The sequence below is a fragment of the Myxine glutinosa genome, chromosome 2 (assembly GCF_964187855.1).
Source record: "Myxine glutinosa chromosome 2, kmMyxGlut1.1, whole genome shotgun sequence".
Lineage (NCBI taxonomy): Eukaryota > Metazoa > Chordata > Myxini > Myxiniformes > Myxinidae > Myxine > Myxine glutinosa.
Window position 1 is genome coordinate 87,951,929 of NC_136262.1, and position 21,185 is coordinate 87,973,113.

At 43.4% G+C, this 21,185-nt stretch overlaps 1 protein-coding gene across 2 annotated transcripts in view; it reads left to right on the top strand.

Annotated features, from left to right (window-relative positions):
• Nucleotides 1-21,185, top strand: part of LOC137421615 (integrin alpha-11) — a 140,662-nt gene that overhangs the window by 46,808 nt on the left and 72,669 nt on the right. For both annotated transcript variants that reach the window (XM_068107841.2, XM_068107842.2), the window contains exons 3-8: nt 50-162; nt 5,962-6,053; nt 12,341-12,455; nt 12,738-12,865; nt 12,970-13,118; nt 20,425-20,575. In XM_068107841.2, coding sequence (XP_067963942.2) covers nt 50-162; nt 5,962-6,053; nt 12,341-12,455; nt 12,738-12,865; nt 12,970-13,118; nt 20,425-20,575 — 748 coding nt within the window. The remainder of the gene's footprint in view (nt 1-49; nt 163-5,961; nt 6,054-12,340; nt 12,456-12,737; nt 12,866-12,969; nt 13,119-20,424; nt 20,576-21,185) is intronic.

The window sequence follows — 21,185 nt, forward strand, 5'->3', positions numbered from 1 at the left end:
TATGCCATCAATGGTGAATGCTGAATCATACATGTCACTGTTCCTTCAGGCTTCTCGTTGGAGCTCCGCTCACAAGATCTTCAGGTAAACAACCGGGAGACGTCTACCGTTGTCGTCTTTCGCCAGGCAGCAGCCGGAATTGCAAACGCCTACACCTAGACGGTGAGTGTACTTGGTGCATTTCCTTGTGAGAATAATGTTTGCATTTGGACAGCATCTAAATTAATAAAGGACTCCATGGCAGGTTTTTAAGATGAGCAAGAAACACAGCAGCACATGGAAGAAGAGGGGAGCCGACATTGGTTCCAGTGATAGGCGGAACAACTAGAGTAGTAAAGCAGAAACTCAGATATTCTGAAACCAATAACAGGAAATATTACAACAAATGAACTGCAGCTGGAGACTTCTGGGGTTCAGTGATAATCTTGAAACGAGCCCACGTAACAACAGGCCGAACCCTGAAAACATCACAACTTGGTCCAGCGCAATAATAGTTGGAAGGAGGAGATACTTGGGGCCCTGAGAGGGCTGATCCGTTCTACCTTCTGACCTCCATGCATGGAGATGACAAACAACCTGTGATCACGACTTTGTGAATTCATTCTATGAAGGATGAGGACATTAGGAGACTAGGCGTAAATCTGTGAAGGTCAAAAGTACATATCTACAATCTGTCAATGATGGCTTTGAGATTTTTAGGTGAGAAATTTGTCATATGTGTGCATTTCTAACAAGTTGAACGACCTTCCTCGTGCATTCTGTATGTTATCCCTGTTTTTGTTTTTGTTCTTGAGTCCTCCTTCGAGTAGCGCTTTCCATTGGAGGCTTCCTTATCACGTATGCATGCTTGGAATGCTGATTGCACACCGCAGTTGTCCTTGTCCTTCCCGCATACATCTATCCGACTGTACCAAATGTATGATCCGTTCTTGAAAATGTTACCAGGATGTATTGGATTTTGTCGCGGGTTGTGACCACAGTGCGGTCATTCTTGTTAATATGATGAAGGGTGTGAACCAGATAGGTGCAAGGGAGTTTTTAGCAGAGTGGACAAGTTAGGACCTGAGGCCATAGCTTGAGGGAAAAGAAGACGAGAGTTAGAACAGTTTTAAGGCAGGGGCCTTTCAGTGGGAGAGTGTTTAATGCATGCAATGGTCTCCCCAGAAAGGTAGTGGCAGTGGAGGGAATGGATAGTTTTACATAGGAATTAGATAGGTACGTGGATGCATTGGAGATAGAGGGGTATGGGGATATTGGCAGGACATGTGGGTAGCTTGTGTGTGGATGGGTGATGGATTCTGGGGTTGTTGCAGGGCAGCCATGATAGGCCAAAAAGCCTCCTCCTGCAACTACGTTCTTTGTGTGTGTGTAACTTTGGAAAGAGCTAGAAGCCTGGTGGAGCCGAATCTGGTGAATTGGCTGGTTGGAGAAGCAGTTCTAAACCAGTTTTGGGAGTTTAGAAGTGTGATCACTGCAACCTGGGCTGTATGCAGGTGATACGGTGTCCTGGGGAAGCAGCACATGTTGACCCAACTTTCCATAGCACTTCTTATTGATCGTTTCTTGCAACCACTGTAGTTCATCAACGTAGTCTTCCCCATCGATGGTCTTGCTTTTGGGGAGGTATTCAGTCTTTTCTGGAGTGGTAATCTCCTTGCAGCAGGTCTTCCTCAGTTCTGGTTTTTGTACATCGCTCCTTTCCTATTCCATCTCCAGGCGCTGCATGACGTCATCGCCAGACACAGAAGAGGGCCCGGCAATGATGCGTGCTGAAAGGGAGCACTCAGTTTTCACTCCGGTTCCTTGTTTTCTTGCTTGTTTGTCCGGGCGATATCTCGGCAATCCCTTGACCTAGGAAGCTGAAATTTGGGCACAATAGTGAGCAATCGCTTTGGCAAAACGGTATTTTTGGTTTTTTGATTAATCAATCAATTAATTGATTAGTTACTTAATTACTATCGATTAATTAAGTACTTATTTATTTTCTCTCTTCTGGGCAGCATTATCTCTGGCACGTTTTGAGCTAGGAAGCTGATATTTGGACATGACAATGACCACGTGATTTGGCTGCAAAGGGTATTTTTGATTTATTGATGAATCAATTAATCGATTAATTATTTAATTATTTGATTAATAACTTGATTAATATATATTTTTAATTTCACAGATTCAGATGAAACGGTGGTGGTTTAGGTATTCTATTAGCGAATTGATAAAGAAATTACTTTATGATTACTATTTATTGATTTCAATTACGCAATTAATCAATCAATTATTGTACACCTCTCCCTCCCAATACAGTCTCTATGCGCTGCACGGCGGTATCCCCGGGTGCCAAAGGCACCCCGACAATACCGCGCTGAAGAATGTTATTTATTTATTTCGCATGGGGGCGGTGTACTTTGAATGTATCTGTACTTGTTTTGATTTTTTTGTATATTGGGTTGAGGCTCATGGAAGAGCTCTTCTCCATTTTTGTTTTGGATGTATAAAACATAAACAAATATGTATTTACAAATAAGCATCAAATTGTGAACACCTTGATCTGTGAAATTGGTTGAGTTCTCAAATATCATTAAATAAGTCAGGCAAGCAACTTTCTGAACTCCCATCCTATCGATGTGAATCTTTTGTGATTAATTATAATGTCTGCATAGCTACAGCAAAAGTTCATTCATCACAACTAAGGTAGACACCATAGACTGACAGCATCCGTGGGCAGGAAGAATGGAATCGTTCCTTTGATGCTGACTGTTTTTTGCTGCAAAAACCCCAAAAACTCCTCATTTTGATGTGATGTTTGCACTTTTGCCTTTTGAACCCATTTGCATTTGCCTACATTCGCTTGATGAACTTGGGATTTGAGGTTTAAGACAAATCCCTCTTCATGTACGGATTTTAACCTAACTTTTGGCTCAAGGAAAACGCATGAATGAATGATCGTTTTTAAAGGCCATTTTCCCCCACAAGAGTGGGGGTTGGCCTTGCAGGCCCCATGACAATCATGGTTCCCTGTTTGAGGCAATGTTTTTATGGCCGGATGCCCACCCTGACGCCAACCCTTAGTCACCTCTTACGAGATGTAGGGATACAGTGTACCTATTCTAAATCGGGGTACACACCTGGATCATTCATCCCAGTAAGCTGGTACACAATTTGCCGACCTCGGAAGGATGACAGGCAGAGTCACCCCCCTGGCGTTAATTCAGCGATCGACCGGGATTCGAACTCAGGATCCTGGGATCCCAAGCCGGCACCCAAACCGCTAAGCCAACACCAGGCTCGAGGAAAACGAGTGTTATAAGTCACAGGCTCTTCACTTCTTCTCCTCTCCTTTTTCTTCTCCTTTTTCTTCTTCTTCTTCTTCTTCCTCTTATACTCATGTTGCTACACTTTTCCCAGCCACTGTAAAACTCAAGCTCGGGCACAGGAGTTTAAATCCTTTAGATTGTCTGATCTGTATGGCTCTGATAAGAGAAGGCAATCGAGGAGATGCTCCATTGTTTGAGGAGCCTCTCCACAGCCACAATCGACAGAGCCATTGGAAGTTTTTCTTTGTAGTAACTTTTTTAGGATACGTCACAGTGTTACAGGAGAGCCAGGGCCATGTGTCTTTCCACTGAACTGTTCGTTAAAGGATTCCATCTCAGGCAATGCATTATCCACCTGTGAATTGGCATTCTGGTGTCGGGACGGATTAAGGGTTCCTTTGGGCCCCGGGTGATAACCCAACCATGGACCCTCCTATTCCCCTTCCCATCCCCTAGTAATAAACATCAGTGAGCTACATCATAGTGCACTATGTTAGGTATGTATAAGGTCAATGTCATGCCAGGTATAGATCCCAGGATATGTTCTTATCAATATTATGATGATGCTCATTTAATATATTATTATGTTAAAAAGGAAACCCTGTATAAACAATAAACAAGAACACTTTAATGAAAAAGTTGTTGCATTTTGAACCCAAATCGACAAAGACACCAATTTAGAACAAGTCAGCGCAATTTATTTGTAAGAACATCATTTGTAATTTACATTCCAAGGTGCATGCAGTTTCTCCATAGAAACCACGACACGTATAACATTACATCAGTCTTTTCATAGATTTTCGGCTAAACTCATCAACGATCATGGAGAAGTCAAGTCCTCTCAGTACTTCACTCTCGATGCTCATGATTGAAAGACGATTAAGTCGACCATGTCCCATTCAGTTCCTGACCTCATCCTTGATACATCATAGTTTTGAGAAGGACCCCTCACCCTCACCACTGAGATCCCCTGCCATCATCGACAGATATATCCGAAGAGCTATTTCAATGTTAAGAAATGTTTGGGTGAGGGCATGTGTATGGAGGAATTGGTGCATTTTTAGCTCTGCTGACTTTGCTTGTGTGAGGTTTGAAACTTTGTTGAAGATGCCAGTAACGTAGAAAGCTGGATAAATTCATTTTCATTTGTGGGTTTCAGATCACTGGTAAAGGAGCGGGCAAGATTTTCTGTGACTTTCTCGATCTCATGAGTCGAGAGAGAGGCGAGCTTGGACAGGAATCCAAAGTCATCGTTGATTTCCTTGTATCAAGATGGTGTTTCAAGGCACTGATTAGCTGATCAATGATGACTAAGAACTCCTCCGTCTTGAATTTCTCCTTGGGTGACATCACAGTGTTTTCAGCATCTCCATATTCAAAGTGGAGGTTACGCATCACGACGCACCTCTGGACTGAATTGTACTCGTTATGGCCACACAGTTTAACCCCTATGTCTTCGAGGGGCCTCAAAGTCTTCAACGTCTGCTGGGTCTTGACAAAATCAACAAGAGACTCCAGTAAGGCTACCACGCCATTCAGATTTCAGTTGGTCTGTCGAAGCAAGAGACTGGTCTGGTGAAAGGGCTCTTATGCTGTGCTCAAAATAATAATGAGTATAGCTGAATCCAGGTCACCCAGTTTGTCAAAGATTTACTGAGCTTCATTTGAGCACTCGACTTGCTCCGTATTAGTTGGCAAATATTCCAAAACTTTGCATATGGGATTGTAAGCTTTGAGAAGGGCCACCACTGCTCCATACTTTGCTGACCATTGAGTACCTGAAAGCTGCTTGATAACAGACATCCCTAGAGGCTTCAGGTTTTTTTTCCAAAACGGTCGCAAGCAATAGGTCGATGCAGAGAGACAAGTGTACAACTTTTGTACAATGTTGAAGAATCTGAAGACCACCAGGCTGCATTAGGCAGCACTTTCCCCTACAAGGATGAGTGAGTGACCTGCACTTGGTATAAATGTCGCATAGCAAGGGCATTGCTCCCTGATGATAGTTTGGCCACCAAAATATTTCCCACTCATCCGTCCCCGTCTTCGCTTGGACCCCGAGCAACTGCCCAATTTCCCCCGCTCCCCTTAATCCGGCGTTGGGTGTGGGAGAGAGGAGGAATGGGGTTCTGTATTATGAAGTATGCTTTCTTTCAAATAAGTATGTTGTTCCTTCTTACAAACCAAATGGAAGTAAAATATTCCGCGAAATGTTTCGCAAGAGGAAGTCTTGGCTCAGTACCCTGGCCTGGCCTGTTGATGTCAGATTGTGTAACCCAAGTTAAATGAGATGTGTGTGTTCCATAAATGGGAAATATGGCTTTCCTGCAGAAACACATATGTGGCATAGTCCTGATGGTCCAAATGGTCCTACGTTACTGATTCCAAGATTCCTCCTACTGCATAAAATGATGATTGTTAAATAATCTTTTACAAAAGCATTCTGGCCCTTCCATGTCCTATAACACATGACCACGATACTCCTCAAGGTTCCTGTGCACCATCGAGCTTCGATACAGCGTTTTACTCCATTAATTGAATGGGAAAGCTAATCCTGGTGGATGCATATTGTTCACCGCGCAAGACATTGATATTTATCTACATATGATGATACCCTGGTTCACATTTCCTCTTGCGCATGTTCTTGTAGAAAAGATCTCCATCCCAAACGTGACCGAGCTGAAAGGAAACATGGCTCTCGGGATGACGATTCTGCCTGAACCAGCAGGAAACGGCTTCACGGTACGTCTCTCGGTTGTGCTTTGGATCACATGCAGTGAGGAATGTCCCCTACCGGTGTCGCGTGTGCTTGCTAAACTTGTGCTTGTCAAAACAAGACTCCGTCGATTTATCTGTTTTGAAAAGCCCTCGGACAAGCATCAAAACCAGACGACTTCCCTTGAGCTCGTTGGTCAGGTGCAGTTGGACTTTAAGATACACTGGGGCTGAAGTTCTTTAACCCTTGACTACAATCCTTACATGCAAACAAGGGGGCCGTATTCCTCCAGCCTATCAACACCAGCCGTTTGAAATAATGTGACTCTCTGTAAACTTTGTGACCCTGTGAATGAAAATGAATTATGCATCTTCTTCTCCTTCTCTTCCCTTTATACGGAGTGAGTTCAAGTTGTACGAGTATCAATCTTCTGCCCTGCTTTGACCACGATACTCCTCCATTTCCCCCTGTCCTCAGTCAACTCTTTCTACTCTCCAAACACCCCCACCTTATTGATATCCCTCCTAATACAATCTTCATATCTCAAACACAGTGTACCTCTTTTCAACCTGTCCATTCTCTGCCATTTTTCTCTTCTCCCATCCGCACCAAGTGTCCAGCCCAATTCAGCCGGCTTTATACCAATCTATCTGTTGAGCTCATCTGCACACCAATCTCACTCTGTTCATCCATCCTTCTATCCACCCTCTTCACTCCCACAATCCTCCTGACCCAGTTGTTATTGCAGACCTGCAGCCTCTGTTGTTATCTCTCTGTCAGTGCCACCTTCTCCAGACTCTAAAGGTAGGCCGGCATTACACATGACATCAGAACCTTCCATTTCAATTTCCTTAATATTTTTCTGTCTGCCATCATTCCCTCCACCTCCTCCATGCATTCACACCTGCATCTCCTGCTTCGCTCCATGCATTCGCACTCCTCCGCACTTCTGCCTCTGACCTACCATCTCTGGTCACTGTTCCCCCAGATTCTCGAACCTACCTCCCTATGTGATCTCCTTCCCCTCTAACCTGATATTCATTTATTTTTTCTCTGCTGCCCGAACCACATCACCTTTGTCTTCTCCATACTCATCTTCAGCCCACGCCTCCGTCCACTCCCCCAGTACCTCCTGCGTCTCCTGCTTACTCTTCACCTCAACAGTCAGATCACCCACAAACAAAATCCTCCCCAGAATGCCTTTCGTATTTACCTTCCCGCTTACCAGCTCCATCACAATGATAAACATGGGTGGGCTGAGAGAACTTCCCTGCCTCAAACAGATGTTCATGGTGAACCCCTCCAACATCCCAGGACCAACCAAATCTCCCTTTGTTCCCTCGTACATCCTTTCCACCAACCTACAATAACTTGTGCTTCTGGCACTCCCATCCATCTGATGCCTATTTGCATATTCATAGTTTTTAATGTATTTTTTACTTGTTCAAGCTTCCAACAATGCAAATCTGTTTTTACTGAACTGTTATGTTTAATGCATGGAGTGACACCTTTGAGGCTGTGAGTTGATAGCTCCAAATGTGGCCAAAAATGGACTTCAATCAGAACCTTCAGATTCCTAATGTGCCTAATTCCTAATGTGTCAGACCTGCTGAATCCAATGGTGCATTTCCACACACGATATTACATTGTGAAAGGGGTCAAAATGGCCAATTTTCAATCAGGCCCTTCTTTGAATCTCAGACAAGGGTTTCCACACAGGACGAAATTTTCAAATGTTTTACCAACCACAATAGTTATTTCCCTGATGTGTTGAGACTTGCTGAATGCAATGTTGCCGCATCCCAATCTTAATGTATGGATCTATGGGGCACGCTATATGATGTACACTCGATCCAAGTTCTGATTGAGGTGTTTCCTGCATTTGAGTTTGTGCAAGAGCAAAACAAAGTGAGTTTGAACCATATGTTACTGATATATATTGTAACTGAAAACAAATATTGAATAGAATATGACCAAAACAACATGCCACAGCACCAGCCACGTTTGATTGCTGTTACCACCAGAGGAGCAGAAATGTGATTTTGCACGCACATGTAACAAAAGTCAGATAACAAATATACTTCGCAATGATATTCCCTGGTTATTAAAAGTGGATGAAAATATCAATTTCTAAGCAATATTCAGATGCATTATATAATGGCAGATTGCGCAAGATTTCTCTTTTAAGATATTGAGAAGCTAAGATCCAGTTGTAATTTGCAAGCCTTCAAAATGTATGTACAAGGCCTTCAGAAAGTACAGTCATGGCCAAAAATATTGGCAGCCTTGCACTTTAAAAAAAAATAATGTACCATTTCTTCCAGAAAATTGTTGAAATTAAAAAATATTTTGGTATCCACATACAATATGTATTTCTTTGGTTTGCAGTGGAACAAAACAAAACAACCTGAAAAAATCACTAAATCTTAGCTTATTCCACACAGAAATCCTAAAATGGCCTGGACAATATTACTGGTCACAAAGTTGTAAGAATTAGCTTTCAAGCAGGAGATTCTCCTTTACTTTGGAATTGAACCCACCTGTGGTGAGTTGCAGGTGCCTGCAATATAAAAATCACTCATTCAACCAGTTTGAATAGAGAAAAGGAGTCATTCTCTTTTTGTCACTGTGTGTACCGCAATGAGCATGGAGAAAAGAAAGAAAACCAGGGAATTGTCTGAGGAGGTCAGCCACAAGATTGTAGCCAAGCATGGACAATCGCAAGGCTACAAGTCCATCTCCAGAGACCTTGATGTTCCTGTGTCCACCATACACAATGTTATCAGGAAGTTTAAGGCCCAAGATACTGTAGCCAACCTCCCTGGACGTGGCCACAAGAGAAAAGTTGATTGAAGATTGCAGCGAAGGATTGTTCGAATGGTGGAGAAAGCACCTCGATCAACTGCCAATCAGATTCAAGCTGACCTTCAGACACAAGGTACGACAGTTTCAACTCGCACGATCCGTCACCAATTCAATGAAATCGGGTTCGATGGTAGGAGACCCAGGAGGACCCCACTGCTGAGAGAGAGAGACATGAGAACACCCTATTGGAGTTTGCCAAAACACACCTGAACAAGCCAAAACCCTTGTGGGAGAATGTCCTGTGGACAGATGAGACAAAATTAGAGCTTTTTGGTAAAGTACATCATCTCTATGTTTTCAAAAAACAAAATGAAGCCTTCAAAGAAAAGAACACCCTCCCTACAGTTAAACATGGAGGAGGTTCAGTGATGTTTTGGGGTTGCTCTGCTGCCTCTGGCACTGGATACCTTCAATGTGTGCATGGCATCATTAAATCAGGAGATTACCAAGGCATTTTGGACCACAATGTTCAACCCAGTGTCAGAAAGTTGGGTCTCCGTCGAAGGTCATGGGTCTTGCAGCAGGAGAATGTCCCCAAACACACTTCAAAAATCACCCATGAATTGTTCAAGACAAAACGCTGGACTGCAGATCGAAATCCCATTTAACACCTGTGGGGAGATCTGAAAACAGCAGTTGGGAGAAGGCACCGTTCAAATCCTGGAGAACTGGAGCAGTTTGCACAAGAAGAATGGGCCAAACTGCCAGTAGATAGGTGCAGGAAGCTCATTCATGGCTATAGGAAGCGCTTGACTGCAGTTATTCTGTCCAAAAGCTGTGCTACCAAATATTCCGACTTGGGTGTCAATAATTTTGTCAATGTCATTTCTTTCTTTTTTCTGATTTAAAAGGACATATTAAGTTCTGAATAAAAAACAAAGGTTCTGTAACAATGAAAATAAATTATCAGTGAAATAAAGAATTGTGGAGACCAAATACTTTTGACAATTTCAACTTCTTTTTTGAGAAAATTGCGAGTTATTTGAAAAAAGGGTGCCAATATTTTTGGCCACGACTGTATTTACACCGCTTGACTTTTTCACATTTTGTTGTGTTGTTTCCTGAATTTTAAATAGATTCAATTGAGATTTTTTTGTCACTGATCTACACATAATACCCCATAATGTCAAAGTGGAATCTTTTTTAATATATATTTTTACAAAATAATTAAAAATGAAAGGCTGAAATATCTTGAGTCAATAAGTATTCAACCGCTCTACTATGACACTCCAGATTGAGCTCAGGTGTATCCAATTTCCCTTGATCATCCTTGAGATGTCTCTACAACTTCATTGGATTTCACCTGTGGCCATTTAAATTGATTGGACATGATTTAGAAAGTAAACCCCTTTCTTTATAAGGTCCCACAGTTGACAGTGCATGTCAGAGCAAAAATTCAACTGATTGGACATGATTTAGAAAGAAACACACCTTTCTGCACAAGGTCCCCAGTTGAGAGTGCATGTCAGAGCAGAAACTCCACCATGAAGTCCAAGGAACTGTCCGTATAACTCTGAGCTAGTATTGTGAGAAGGCATAGATCTGGGGAAGGGTAGAAAACAATTTATACAGTTTTTAAAATTCCCAGGAGCACAGTGAGCTCCATCATTAGGAAATGGAAAGAATATGGAACTACCCAGACTCTTCCTAGAGCTGGCCTTCCAAACTGACCAAACTGACAAGATGACCAAACTGATCAAACATGCAAGAAGGACATTGGTCAGGGAGGTGACCAATCACTCAATGACCACTCTGACAGAACTACAGAGTTCCTTGGCTGAGATGGGAGAACCTGCCAGAAGGACAACAGTCTCTGCAGCATTTCACAAATCTACGCTTTATGAGAGAATGGTTCTGACTGAAGCCACTCCTGAGAAAAAGGCACAAGACCCCATGCATGCAGTTTGCAAAATGCACGTGAAAGACTCAGAGCACGAGGCAAAATAGGCTGTTGTCTGATGAGACCAACATTTAACTCTTTGGCCTAAATGCAAAGCGCTATGTCTGGCGGAAACCAAGCACAGCTCATCACCCATCTAACACCATTCATACTGTGAAGCGTGGTGGTGGCAGCATCATGTTAAGGGGATGTTTTCAGTGGTAGTGGGTGGGAGGCTTGTAAGGACCGAGGGAACAATGAATGGAGCCAAATACAGGCAAATCCTTGAGGTGAACCTGCTTCAGAGTGCAAAAGACCTTAGACTGCGGCAGAGATTTATGTTCTAACAGGACAATGACCCCAATCATACAGTCAAAGCAACACTAGAATGGCATGAACATGAACAACACTTCAGAACAAGAACATGAATGTCCTTGAGTGGCTCATCCAAAGCCCAGACTTGAATCCCATTGAGAATCTGTGGAAAGACTTGAAGATTGCTGTTCACCGATGCTCCCCATCCAACTTAACAGAGCTTGAGCAAATCTGCAAGGAAGAATGGGAAAAACTCTCGAAATCCAGATGTGCAAAGCTGATACAGACATACCCAAGGAGACTCGAAGTTGTAATCGCTACTAAAGGCGCTTCTACGAAGTGTTGACTCAGGGGTCGAATACTTATGTAAATTAGATGTTTCTGTATTTCATTTATAAGTATTTTGTAAGTATTTGTAAAAAAAAAAAAAAATTGTCCACTTTGACATTATGGGGTATTTATTACGTGTAGATCAGTTACGACGAAAATCTCAAATTAATCTATTTTAAATTCAGGATGTAACACAACAAAATGTGGAAAAACCAAGGGGTATGAATACTTTCTGAAGGCACTGTATCTTCTGAGACAAGTTACAACTATAAGTATAGCACCCTATCAATCATTTATTCGACCATACAAATTATTTTGGTGGTTTACTCTTCCATTTTCTATCCTATGTAACAAGCAATATAACATTTAATACACCGACGAATGAACACATAGAAATGTAGAAAACAAAATCGCTCGGATTCGGAATCCCTGGCTCCATCTTCAAATTTAATCCGCGAAGATTAATCGATATTGGAACAATCGGAACAACCACACAGATCAGTACATATGGCACTGTTCGCTCTGCACAAACAGCGATTCAAGTCGCAATAACTAAAAGAACACTTGCAATGGCCAAAGGTGAGCAGTTCCTCAGGTGCGAGATCCCTGATCATCCACACAATGCTCGATCATCTCCTTCAACACTCCAACCATAGTTTGCTGGGCTTGGGGCATGTATATACTGATCAAGGGCATGCTCGTGGATTGCACTTTGATATTACCTTCCTGTTTCATCACCTTCCTAGATCACCAACATCAAGCTCCCCCCCCCACCCCCCCCCCCCCCCGCCTTGTGAAGAGGCAATAGTATTTTGAAGGATGGGAGATTCTTTTTAGTGATTGTACCAAATGTTCATCATGGTTTATCGACCGTTCTTGATGGATTTTGATTCTCTCTTGCCTCCTTCCCCTTCCTTTCCAAAGGTCTGTGCCCCGCTCTGGGGTCAGCAATGTGGAACATCTTATTACACACCTGGAATATGTGGCTCTGTGGATTCCAACTTCACAGTGATACAGACGGAAGCACCTTCTGTCCAAAGTAAAGATCTATCGACAATGATGACGATGGCAGTATGCATCTGCGATATTTGTGGACCCTATTGTATTAGTTGCAGCTAACTTTCATGATTATACTTGGCATCGCAATAATGAGTTTGAATTGTCGGTTTCTAATGATCGATCATGAGGTATAACTCAGTTTTCAACATTATGAGAGAATCTTCCATTAATTACATCATCACTACTGTGGATTGGTGTAGTTGTTATTTTTTTCATAGCATTGCCATTGTGGACATGAACCGAATGCTGCGATGTGCTCCAGGCTGCGGGCCTTACAAGGACATCGTGATCGTTGTTGATGGATCCAACAGCATTTACCCCTGGTCTGATGTTCGCCATTTCCTCATGAAGACCGTACAGTCTTTTCACATTGGTGTGGACCAGACACGCGTGAGTACCATACGAGCTTTTTGTGTTTGTGGAATATGGTGGACAGCCGTAATTCCTGGATCGCATCGATTAGTCAACTTTATGGCTCTCTGTGCTGCTCACAGGTTGGGGTGGTACAATATGGCGAGTATCCAGTTCACGAGTTCACATTGGAGAACTATCGCACAAGTGCTGAGGTGGTCAAGGCCGCTGAGCGTATAGAGCAGCTTCGAGGAAACATGACCCAAACTGGCGATGGGATTGACTTTGCACGGTGAGTTCTCTTAAAATTACTTCTCCACATTCCAACCATTGGACACCATGGGCTGGAGGTCAAGCATGAAATGTACGTATGGGTTTCATGTAGGGATGTTGGGGTCTGGGGGGGGGGAGAGTTTTAAATTAGAAGTATTAAAAATGAGAAAAGGAAAAAAAATGGTGGAGGATAGGAGAGAGGAAGCATGCCATGGAAGAAGAGTGAAGAGAAGGAAAAAGAGGTTCAGAGGAGAGAAGAGGAAGGGAAAAGGGGGAAAAGGGCATACTTCCATTTGACGGGGTTCAATATTTCACCATAAGTCCATAACTCACCGAATCTTTGGGAAAGACATCACGGGATCTTTCACAAGCCCCAGCGAGGGCTGGCAAGCAGGACAACCACCTTGATCTCCATCTGAGGATGAAACTCAGATTGAGATCGAGTTGATGGAGATTAAGTCCATCAAGGATGGCACACTTGAGGATGAAACTCCCTGCCTGTGAAGTAGAAATTCAACAGTTTAGAACTGGGCTGAGATTGAAATCCAGCAGAGAAAGCTGAGGTGTGTGCAAGGCTGGCAGAGGAGTTTCATCGGAGGTGAGCGTGCAAGCTGATGATGCTACCTCGAGGATATCCTGCTGGTAAGGCCTTTTTTTGTATACAGAATCTAGGCTTGTGTAAGAGCGAACACATTGAACATGAAAACATGCACAGACACATAAAACATACAATGAAGGGAGCGGGAGACAAGAGAGGGAGAGAGGGAAGAACACAAGCACAACAACTGTAGAGAACAGGGACGTCGGTAGATCTGTGGGAGGAGGGAGGGGTACACGGTATAAAGCAAATGAACACTTCTAGGAATTTCAGGAAAGAGGTTGGAGATTGAAAGAGGCGGATTTGGGGTGTTTTAACGGCGGTAGAAAAGATCAAGTTTTTGGATGGGGCAAGATAAGAGATGGTGGTGAACAGCTGTTTTAAAGACCTGGAGGGAGGAGAGGGATTGAAGAGAGTGTGGGAGAGAGTGTGGCATTTGTTATCCATGCATGGAGAGCAGGATCTCCCTGGAATCCTTCCCCTCCCCCTCCACCCCCCCCCCCCCCAAATAGATTAGCCATCGCAGCAAAGATTGGTATGTATGTATGTCTGCCTTTCACCCATTGGTTGAACAGCTGATCTGACTCCAACTGCAAATGTAACCTGAAATGCTTAACCAAAAGTACCCAGAAGACCCAAAAGACCCAGAGAACCCAAAAGACCCCAAGGACCCCAAAGACCCTAAATACCCCCAAGGACTCTAAATACCCCCAAAAGGCCCCAAAGGACCCAAATAATTAAAAGACCCCAAAACCGAAAATATCCCAAAAACCGAAAAGACCCCAAAAACCAAAAAGGCCTCAGATTGAAAAGACCCCAAAAACTGAAAAGACCCCGAAGACCCAAAATAACCTTCAAGGGGAACCCAAATGCAATTCATTTTTCTGTAAAACCATTGGCAATCATTAATCACGGTCTAATTTGGAGAGAATTTTTTTTATTTGTCAATCACAAACGCCAAAAAAAACCCTAGACTGTAGATTTTCGAGACTGCCAGTGACGTCAAATTGCGAACTCACTATGATCCTGCCGGCGACGGTGCATAGAGAAACAGCGCATTGCGAGCTCGGATTCTGATACTTGATTTGGTTGATGAAGGGGGTGGAGGGGGCATGTGGGGGTGGTCATGGGGTATTGTTAGCTTGGGTGATGGTTGACAGGAGATTGTGAGGGGATGGTGGGGGAGGGGAGTTGGGTGTGGGGCGGTCATGGGTATTGTTATGTAGGGTGATGGTTGAAGGGGTATTGTGGGGGGAAGGTGGAGTGGGGTTGTTAGGGTATTGTTAGCTGGCGTGACGGTTGACAGGGGATTGTGAGGGGATGGTGGAGGGGAGGAAGGGGGGAGGTGTGGGTATTGTTAGCTAGGGTGAAGGTTGATGGGAGTTTGTGAAGAGATGGTGGAGGGGAGGAAAGAGAGTGGTGTGAGGTTGTTGTGGGTATTGTTAGCTAGGGTGACGGTTGATGTGAGTTTGTGAAGAGATAGTGGAGGAGAGGAAAGAGAGTGGTGTGGGGTTGTCGTGGGTATTGTTAGCTAAGGTGACGGTTGATGGGAGTTTGTGAAGAGATGGTGGAGGGGTGGAAAGAGAGTGGTGTGGGGTTGTCGTGGGTATTGTTAGCTAGGGTGACGGTTGATGGGAGTTTGTGAAGAGATGGTGGAGGGGAGGAAAGAGAGTGGTGTGGGGTTGTCGTGGGTATTGTTAGCTAGGGTGAAGGTTGATGGGAGTTTGTGAAGAGATGGTGGAGGGGAGGAAAGAGAGTGGTGTGGGGTTGTCGTGGGTATTGTTAGCTAGGGTGACGGTTGATGGGAGTTTGTGAAGAGATGGTGGAGGGGAGGAAAGAGAGTGGTGTGGGGTTGTCGTGGGTATTGTTAGCTCGGGTGACGGTTGATGGGAGTTTGTGAAGAGATGGTGGAGGGGAGGAAAGAGAGTTGTGTGGGGTTGTCGTGGGTATTGTTAGCTAGGGTGACGGTTGACAGGGGATTGTGAGGGGATGGTGGAGTGGGGTAAGGGGTGGGGGTGGTCATAGGTATTGTTAGCTAGGGTGATGGTTGATAAGGGAATGTGAGGGGTGGTGGAGTGGGGTGAGGGGTGTGGCACGGTCATGGATATTGTTAGCTCAGGTGATGGATGATGGGGGATTGTGAGGGGATGTTGTGGGGGAGGGGAGGGGAAAGATGGGGGTGTGGGTTGGTTGTGTGTATTGTTAGCTATGGTGACGTTTGACATATTTTTTTTTCTGGAAAATTGAGATGCCTCAAAAACCAAGGACACCTAAGTTGAACAGAAATCAGCAAGAGCAATATTACCGAAGAAATTCAGCAAGAAATCCAAGTCAAAGTAGTTGTGTCAGCAGAAAATATCCAAAGGCAGAAAAATGTGTTGCACGCTTGGAACAAGATCGTCCATAGGGCGGTTACCCTGCTGGTTCATTTAAAGGTAATTTTACTGCTCATCTGATGACATAACTCTCAAGGGTGAAAGAAGAGTTTGCAGAAAAAAAAAAGGTTTCTACCTTAGCTAACTTTTCCAAATATACTCCCTGCGAAAATTCCTTTGTAAGAGCAGGGGGTAGGAAGGGGTGGGGTAGGAGTCTGGAAGTGAGGGGGTAGGATGGAATGAGGCAGGGGGAAGGGTGGGAGATGGGAGAGGGAGGGTGTGGTTGGAGTCCGGAGGGAGGGATTGGAGCAGGGTGAGGGATGGGTGGGAGGAAGGACAATGCTGGGTACCTTTGCGAGCTTAAAATATATGGGAAAGGAAGATTAGCTGTGCCAACTTAAACAAAGATATATATATATATATATTTAACATGGAAGAGTGTGGCCACAGTTGGATCCAACAAGCAAGAGAATGAAGAAACAGGAAAATAAGGTTGAAAGGAGGGGGAATGCAGTAATCTGCAAGTAAGAGGTTTGGGTTAAGTCAGAGTTAATGGGGATAGAAGAGATGAGGTGTAGGGATGGGGGGGAGGAGGGCACATGAGATGGTCGTGTACCATTTGCCTGAAGCCCTGGAGGGAAGAGTTGAATGGCACAGCATCTGGAAGGTAGTTTCAGATATGTAAGAAGTAAGCAACATAAGAGTTGAGGTGTGCTGCGAGAGCAGAAGTTTCACCTGGACTGGAGAACAGGTGGTTAAAACAGAGGCAACAAACCAGTCTGTGATGTGGTAGCAACAGACCTTGTGCTTTAACCTCATCCCAGGAAATTCCAATAATATTGAGAACTTTAGATTGCACAAAATCTAGGAGAGGCAGAGGTAGTGCTAAGGTAACAGAACATAGGACAGAAGACCACATATTTTGCATCTTCAGATGCATAGGGCTGCTACAGCAGTTTCCTAAACAAGTGGGCACAATCCTGGACAGGTCACCACTTCAACGCAGGATACTCGAATGGCTCATTCTTCCCAGTAAGTTGGTACTCATTTTGCCGACCACGAAAGGATGACAGGCTGTGTTAATCCACCTGGTGTTAATTCAACGGAATACCATGGGCTTGAACTGAGGACACTGAGATGTCAAGCCAGCCACCATAACTGTTATGCCAACACCAGACTTATATAAGACAGGGCAGTACTAAAGTGAGCTATGGACAAAGGATTTGAAGGCTGAGTTCTGACTTTTAAAGGAATGACCCGGAACGAGGCAGGACGCCCAATCTGCGGCAGGGTTCATATGGCCAGATTTGCCATTTGGTCAGGTCAGGATGGGTCATGGCTGATGGTGAAGCCTAGAAGTTCAAGAGACTGCACTTCCTCCAGTGGTTGACCATTGATATAGATAGATGTGTTCAGTTGACAAATTGTTCAATCATGTGAAATAAAATAATAATAAAAAACAAGCAAAAACGATTTTTCAACTTGATTTTTAATAGCAACAAGATATCTAAATAATTCACGAACTGAAGCAGATCAAATTTTCTTGGTGCTAATGATAAGCAGGTTATTAATTTTTTAATGTGCCCTTATTGATTGAAAAATCATTTCTAATATCTCTTCCACTGTGAGTGTGATTCTTCATCAGTTGAGCCCCTTATGGTGTTAATGAATCACCATGAACGTTATCGGTGTTTTTAGGCCTGTGTTCTTTAGAAATGGGACATATTGCTTTCACTTCTCAATTTAAAACTCAAGTCTGCAGATGTTATGCTTTGATGTTAAACCCATGAGGTTTGATTTTGAAAACCCATATTCTGATGTTGATGTCACCAAGCGACCTGCATTGCACATTGCACATCTATGAACCCTTTCTCAAATTCTTAATACTAGCAACGGTACCCGCTCTACGGGTGGGGCTTCAATTGTGAGGCCCAAATGAAAAGGCAAAATGTCAGAAATTGAAGGCTTTTTTATTTTAAACGATTTATAAAAACATGCGTTAAATCATATCACATGGAAATCATCAAAATCTAAACAGTATTTGTAGAATTTCAACAAAAGCCACGTCACTGTTCATATTGGTAAATATTATTCCATAGTGTTTGGAAAAACTGGAAAATTGGAAAAATTGGGGAAAATTGGAAAAACAATATAGCCTATTTTACTCCAGGGGGTCCCAGGATTACCCACCCAAAATTTTGTTGCGATCGGATCAGCCGTTTTTGCGGTACCTGGGAACAGACGGATGGACAGACATTTGGTGAATTATAGTAAGATTCTGCATGAAACAGGTACAGTCACGTGAAAAAGTAAGTTCACCCCTTGTAAAGTTTTGACTTTTTCAACATATTTCAACATACAGCTATTTGATCTTCATTTCAACAATATTGATAGATAAAGGTGATATAATATAACAAATATCATGAAACATTTACATTTTGTAGTCCATTGTATAATTTAAATAAACATAAATGCAAATTTTGCATGTGGAAAAAGTAAGTACACCCCTACATTTATCACTACTTCAAATACCCAAAATTAGAATCAGGTGCACCAGCTCAGGTGCAAATGATTAGAACATCGTTAGAGAGGATCTTGGAGGAACCTGTCTTATTTAAACCTCAAACATTTAGTTTGGTTTGCTCTTTGTTGTTGAAGTGTGCGGCGTCACCATGTCTAGATCAAAAGAGCTCGCTGAGGCCTTCAGAAAGAAGGTTATAGATGCCTACGAGTCTGGGAAGGGATTTAAAAAGATCCCCAAACAATTTGAAATCAATCATTCGACTGTCCGGAAGATCATCTACAAGTGGAGAAGATTCCAAACAACTGCCAACTTGTTCAGGCCATGCCGCCCCAGCAAGTTCAGCCCGAGAGCAGACCACAAGATGCTGAAAGAAGTCTCGTAGAACCCCAGAATGTCATCACGGGACCTACAGGTAGCTCATGCCACTGTTGATGTCAAAGTGCACGAGTCTACCATTAGAAAGAGGCTGCACAAATTTGATCGACATGGGAGGTGTGCCAGGAGGAAACCTTTGCTGTCCAGAAAGAACATCAGGGCAAGTCTAAAGTTTGCCAATGAACACCTTGGCAAAGACCAGCACTTCTGGAACAATGTGCTCTGGACAGATGAGTCAAAGGTAGAGCTATTTGGCCACAGTACCAGAAGACATGTTTGGTGAAAACCAAAGACAGAATTTGACCACAACAACCTGATACCAACTGTAAAGCATGGTGGTGGAAATATTATGGTTTGGGGCAGCTTTGCTGCATCAGGGCCTGGGCAGCTCACCATCATAGAATCCACTATGAATTATTCGTTGTACCAGAGGGTGCTTGAGGATAATGTGAGGCCATCTGTTGGAAAGTTGAAGCTCAACCGAAGGTGGACCTGGCAACATGACAATGACCCTAAACATACCAGTAAATCCACCAAGGAATGGCTGAAAAGAAAGAAATGGAGGGTTCAGGAATGGCCAAGTCAAAGCCCGGATCTAAATCCCATCGAGATGTTGTGGGGGGATTTGAAACGAGCTGTGCATGCAATAAACCCCTCAAACATCGCACAGCTGAAAGAATTCTGCATGGAGGAGTGGGAAAAAATTTCTCCCAGTCGATGTCAGAGACTGGTAGACAGTTATAAGAAACGCCTACTTGAGGTTGTTTCTGCCAAAGGGGCAATACCACCTATTAGAGCCAAGGGTGCACTTACTTTTTCCACACGCGAAATTTGCATTTATGTTTATTTAAATTATACAATGGACTACAAAATGTAAATGTTTCATGATATTTGTTATATTATATCACCTTTATCTATCAATATTGTTGAAATGAAGATCAAATAGCTGTATGTTGAAATATGTTGAAAAAGTCAAAACTTTACATGGGGTGTACTTACTTTTTCATGTGACTGTAGGTGAAAAACATTTTATCAGCTGAAATCCTCCATGGAAAAAGAGGAATGCTCGAAGCGTCACCTGCACCTCACTTCACTCAGTTAAAATACTCCATCTTGTCTCAGTGATTCTTGAATATGTACTTAACACTGTGGTGGTGACTTCGTTTTTGGCAGTGCTGAAGTACTGTATTTGTAAACCAAAGGCAAAATAATGTCCTTTGTAACTGCATGGAAAATTGATGAGGCAATGGCTGACCTTGAGATAAAGCCTCAAAGCAAGGCAAAATCAAGTATCATGTCACGTGGTTTGTTACATATAATACTGGCTCTCGCCAGGCTTTGAGGCCTTCATCACAATTCTTGCAAAGATTATATTATATCCCCTCTTAAGGCAGATCTGTTGCTTCGTGTCTCGGCCAGTGGAGAACGAACTATCGGCCGTTTGTTGTTTCAGAGTCGAGGCCTTTTCTGAAGAGAACGGCGCCCGAAGGAACGCCAAGAGGGTGATGATAGTTGTGACTGATGGAGAATCGCACCACAAGCACAAGCTGAAGGAGACGATCGAGGCCTGTGAGAGAGACAACATTGAACGCTACGCCATCGCTGTACGGTTCACACACTCACCAATCATCACCCGGCCCAATGAAAAACCGGAGTACATTAGCCATACTTAGGAGTTTGTTGAGATCATTTAGAACTCGATTAACTGGATGTTTTCTTTGCGAGAGTATCTATTGCCACCATATGATGCCTCCTATTCCTGACTGATGCCTGCTCTCCTCCGTAAGCTCTCTGTTATGTGCTGCGTAAGCTCTCTGTTATGTGCTGCGTAAGCTCTCTGTTTATCATTTATAAGTTTAATATCTCCCCAATGTCGTTCAACATGGCAGAATCAGTAGTCTTCCCACGCGAGGGAAACCAAAGGTGGAAAGACACTTCTTATATTTAATATTATTTATTTAAAAGAGAAATGACGCTGGGAATCGAGACAATGGAAGTCGGATGAATCCAGTACACAAGACAACGGATAAGGGAAAGGGAAGACACAAACCTGTTGTGAAAATAAACTAAACCCTAATGGCGCCATTCTCACACACCCGTACCATACACTGGAAAGCCAGGCAAGCCTTGAGCCAATGAAAACAGCAAATCCTTTTGGTCGGGCATCTCCGCACAGCTCCAATATATACTGCAGCGGGCCAGATGGATCAACGG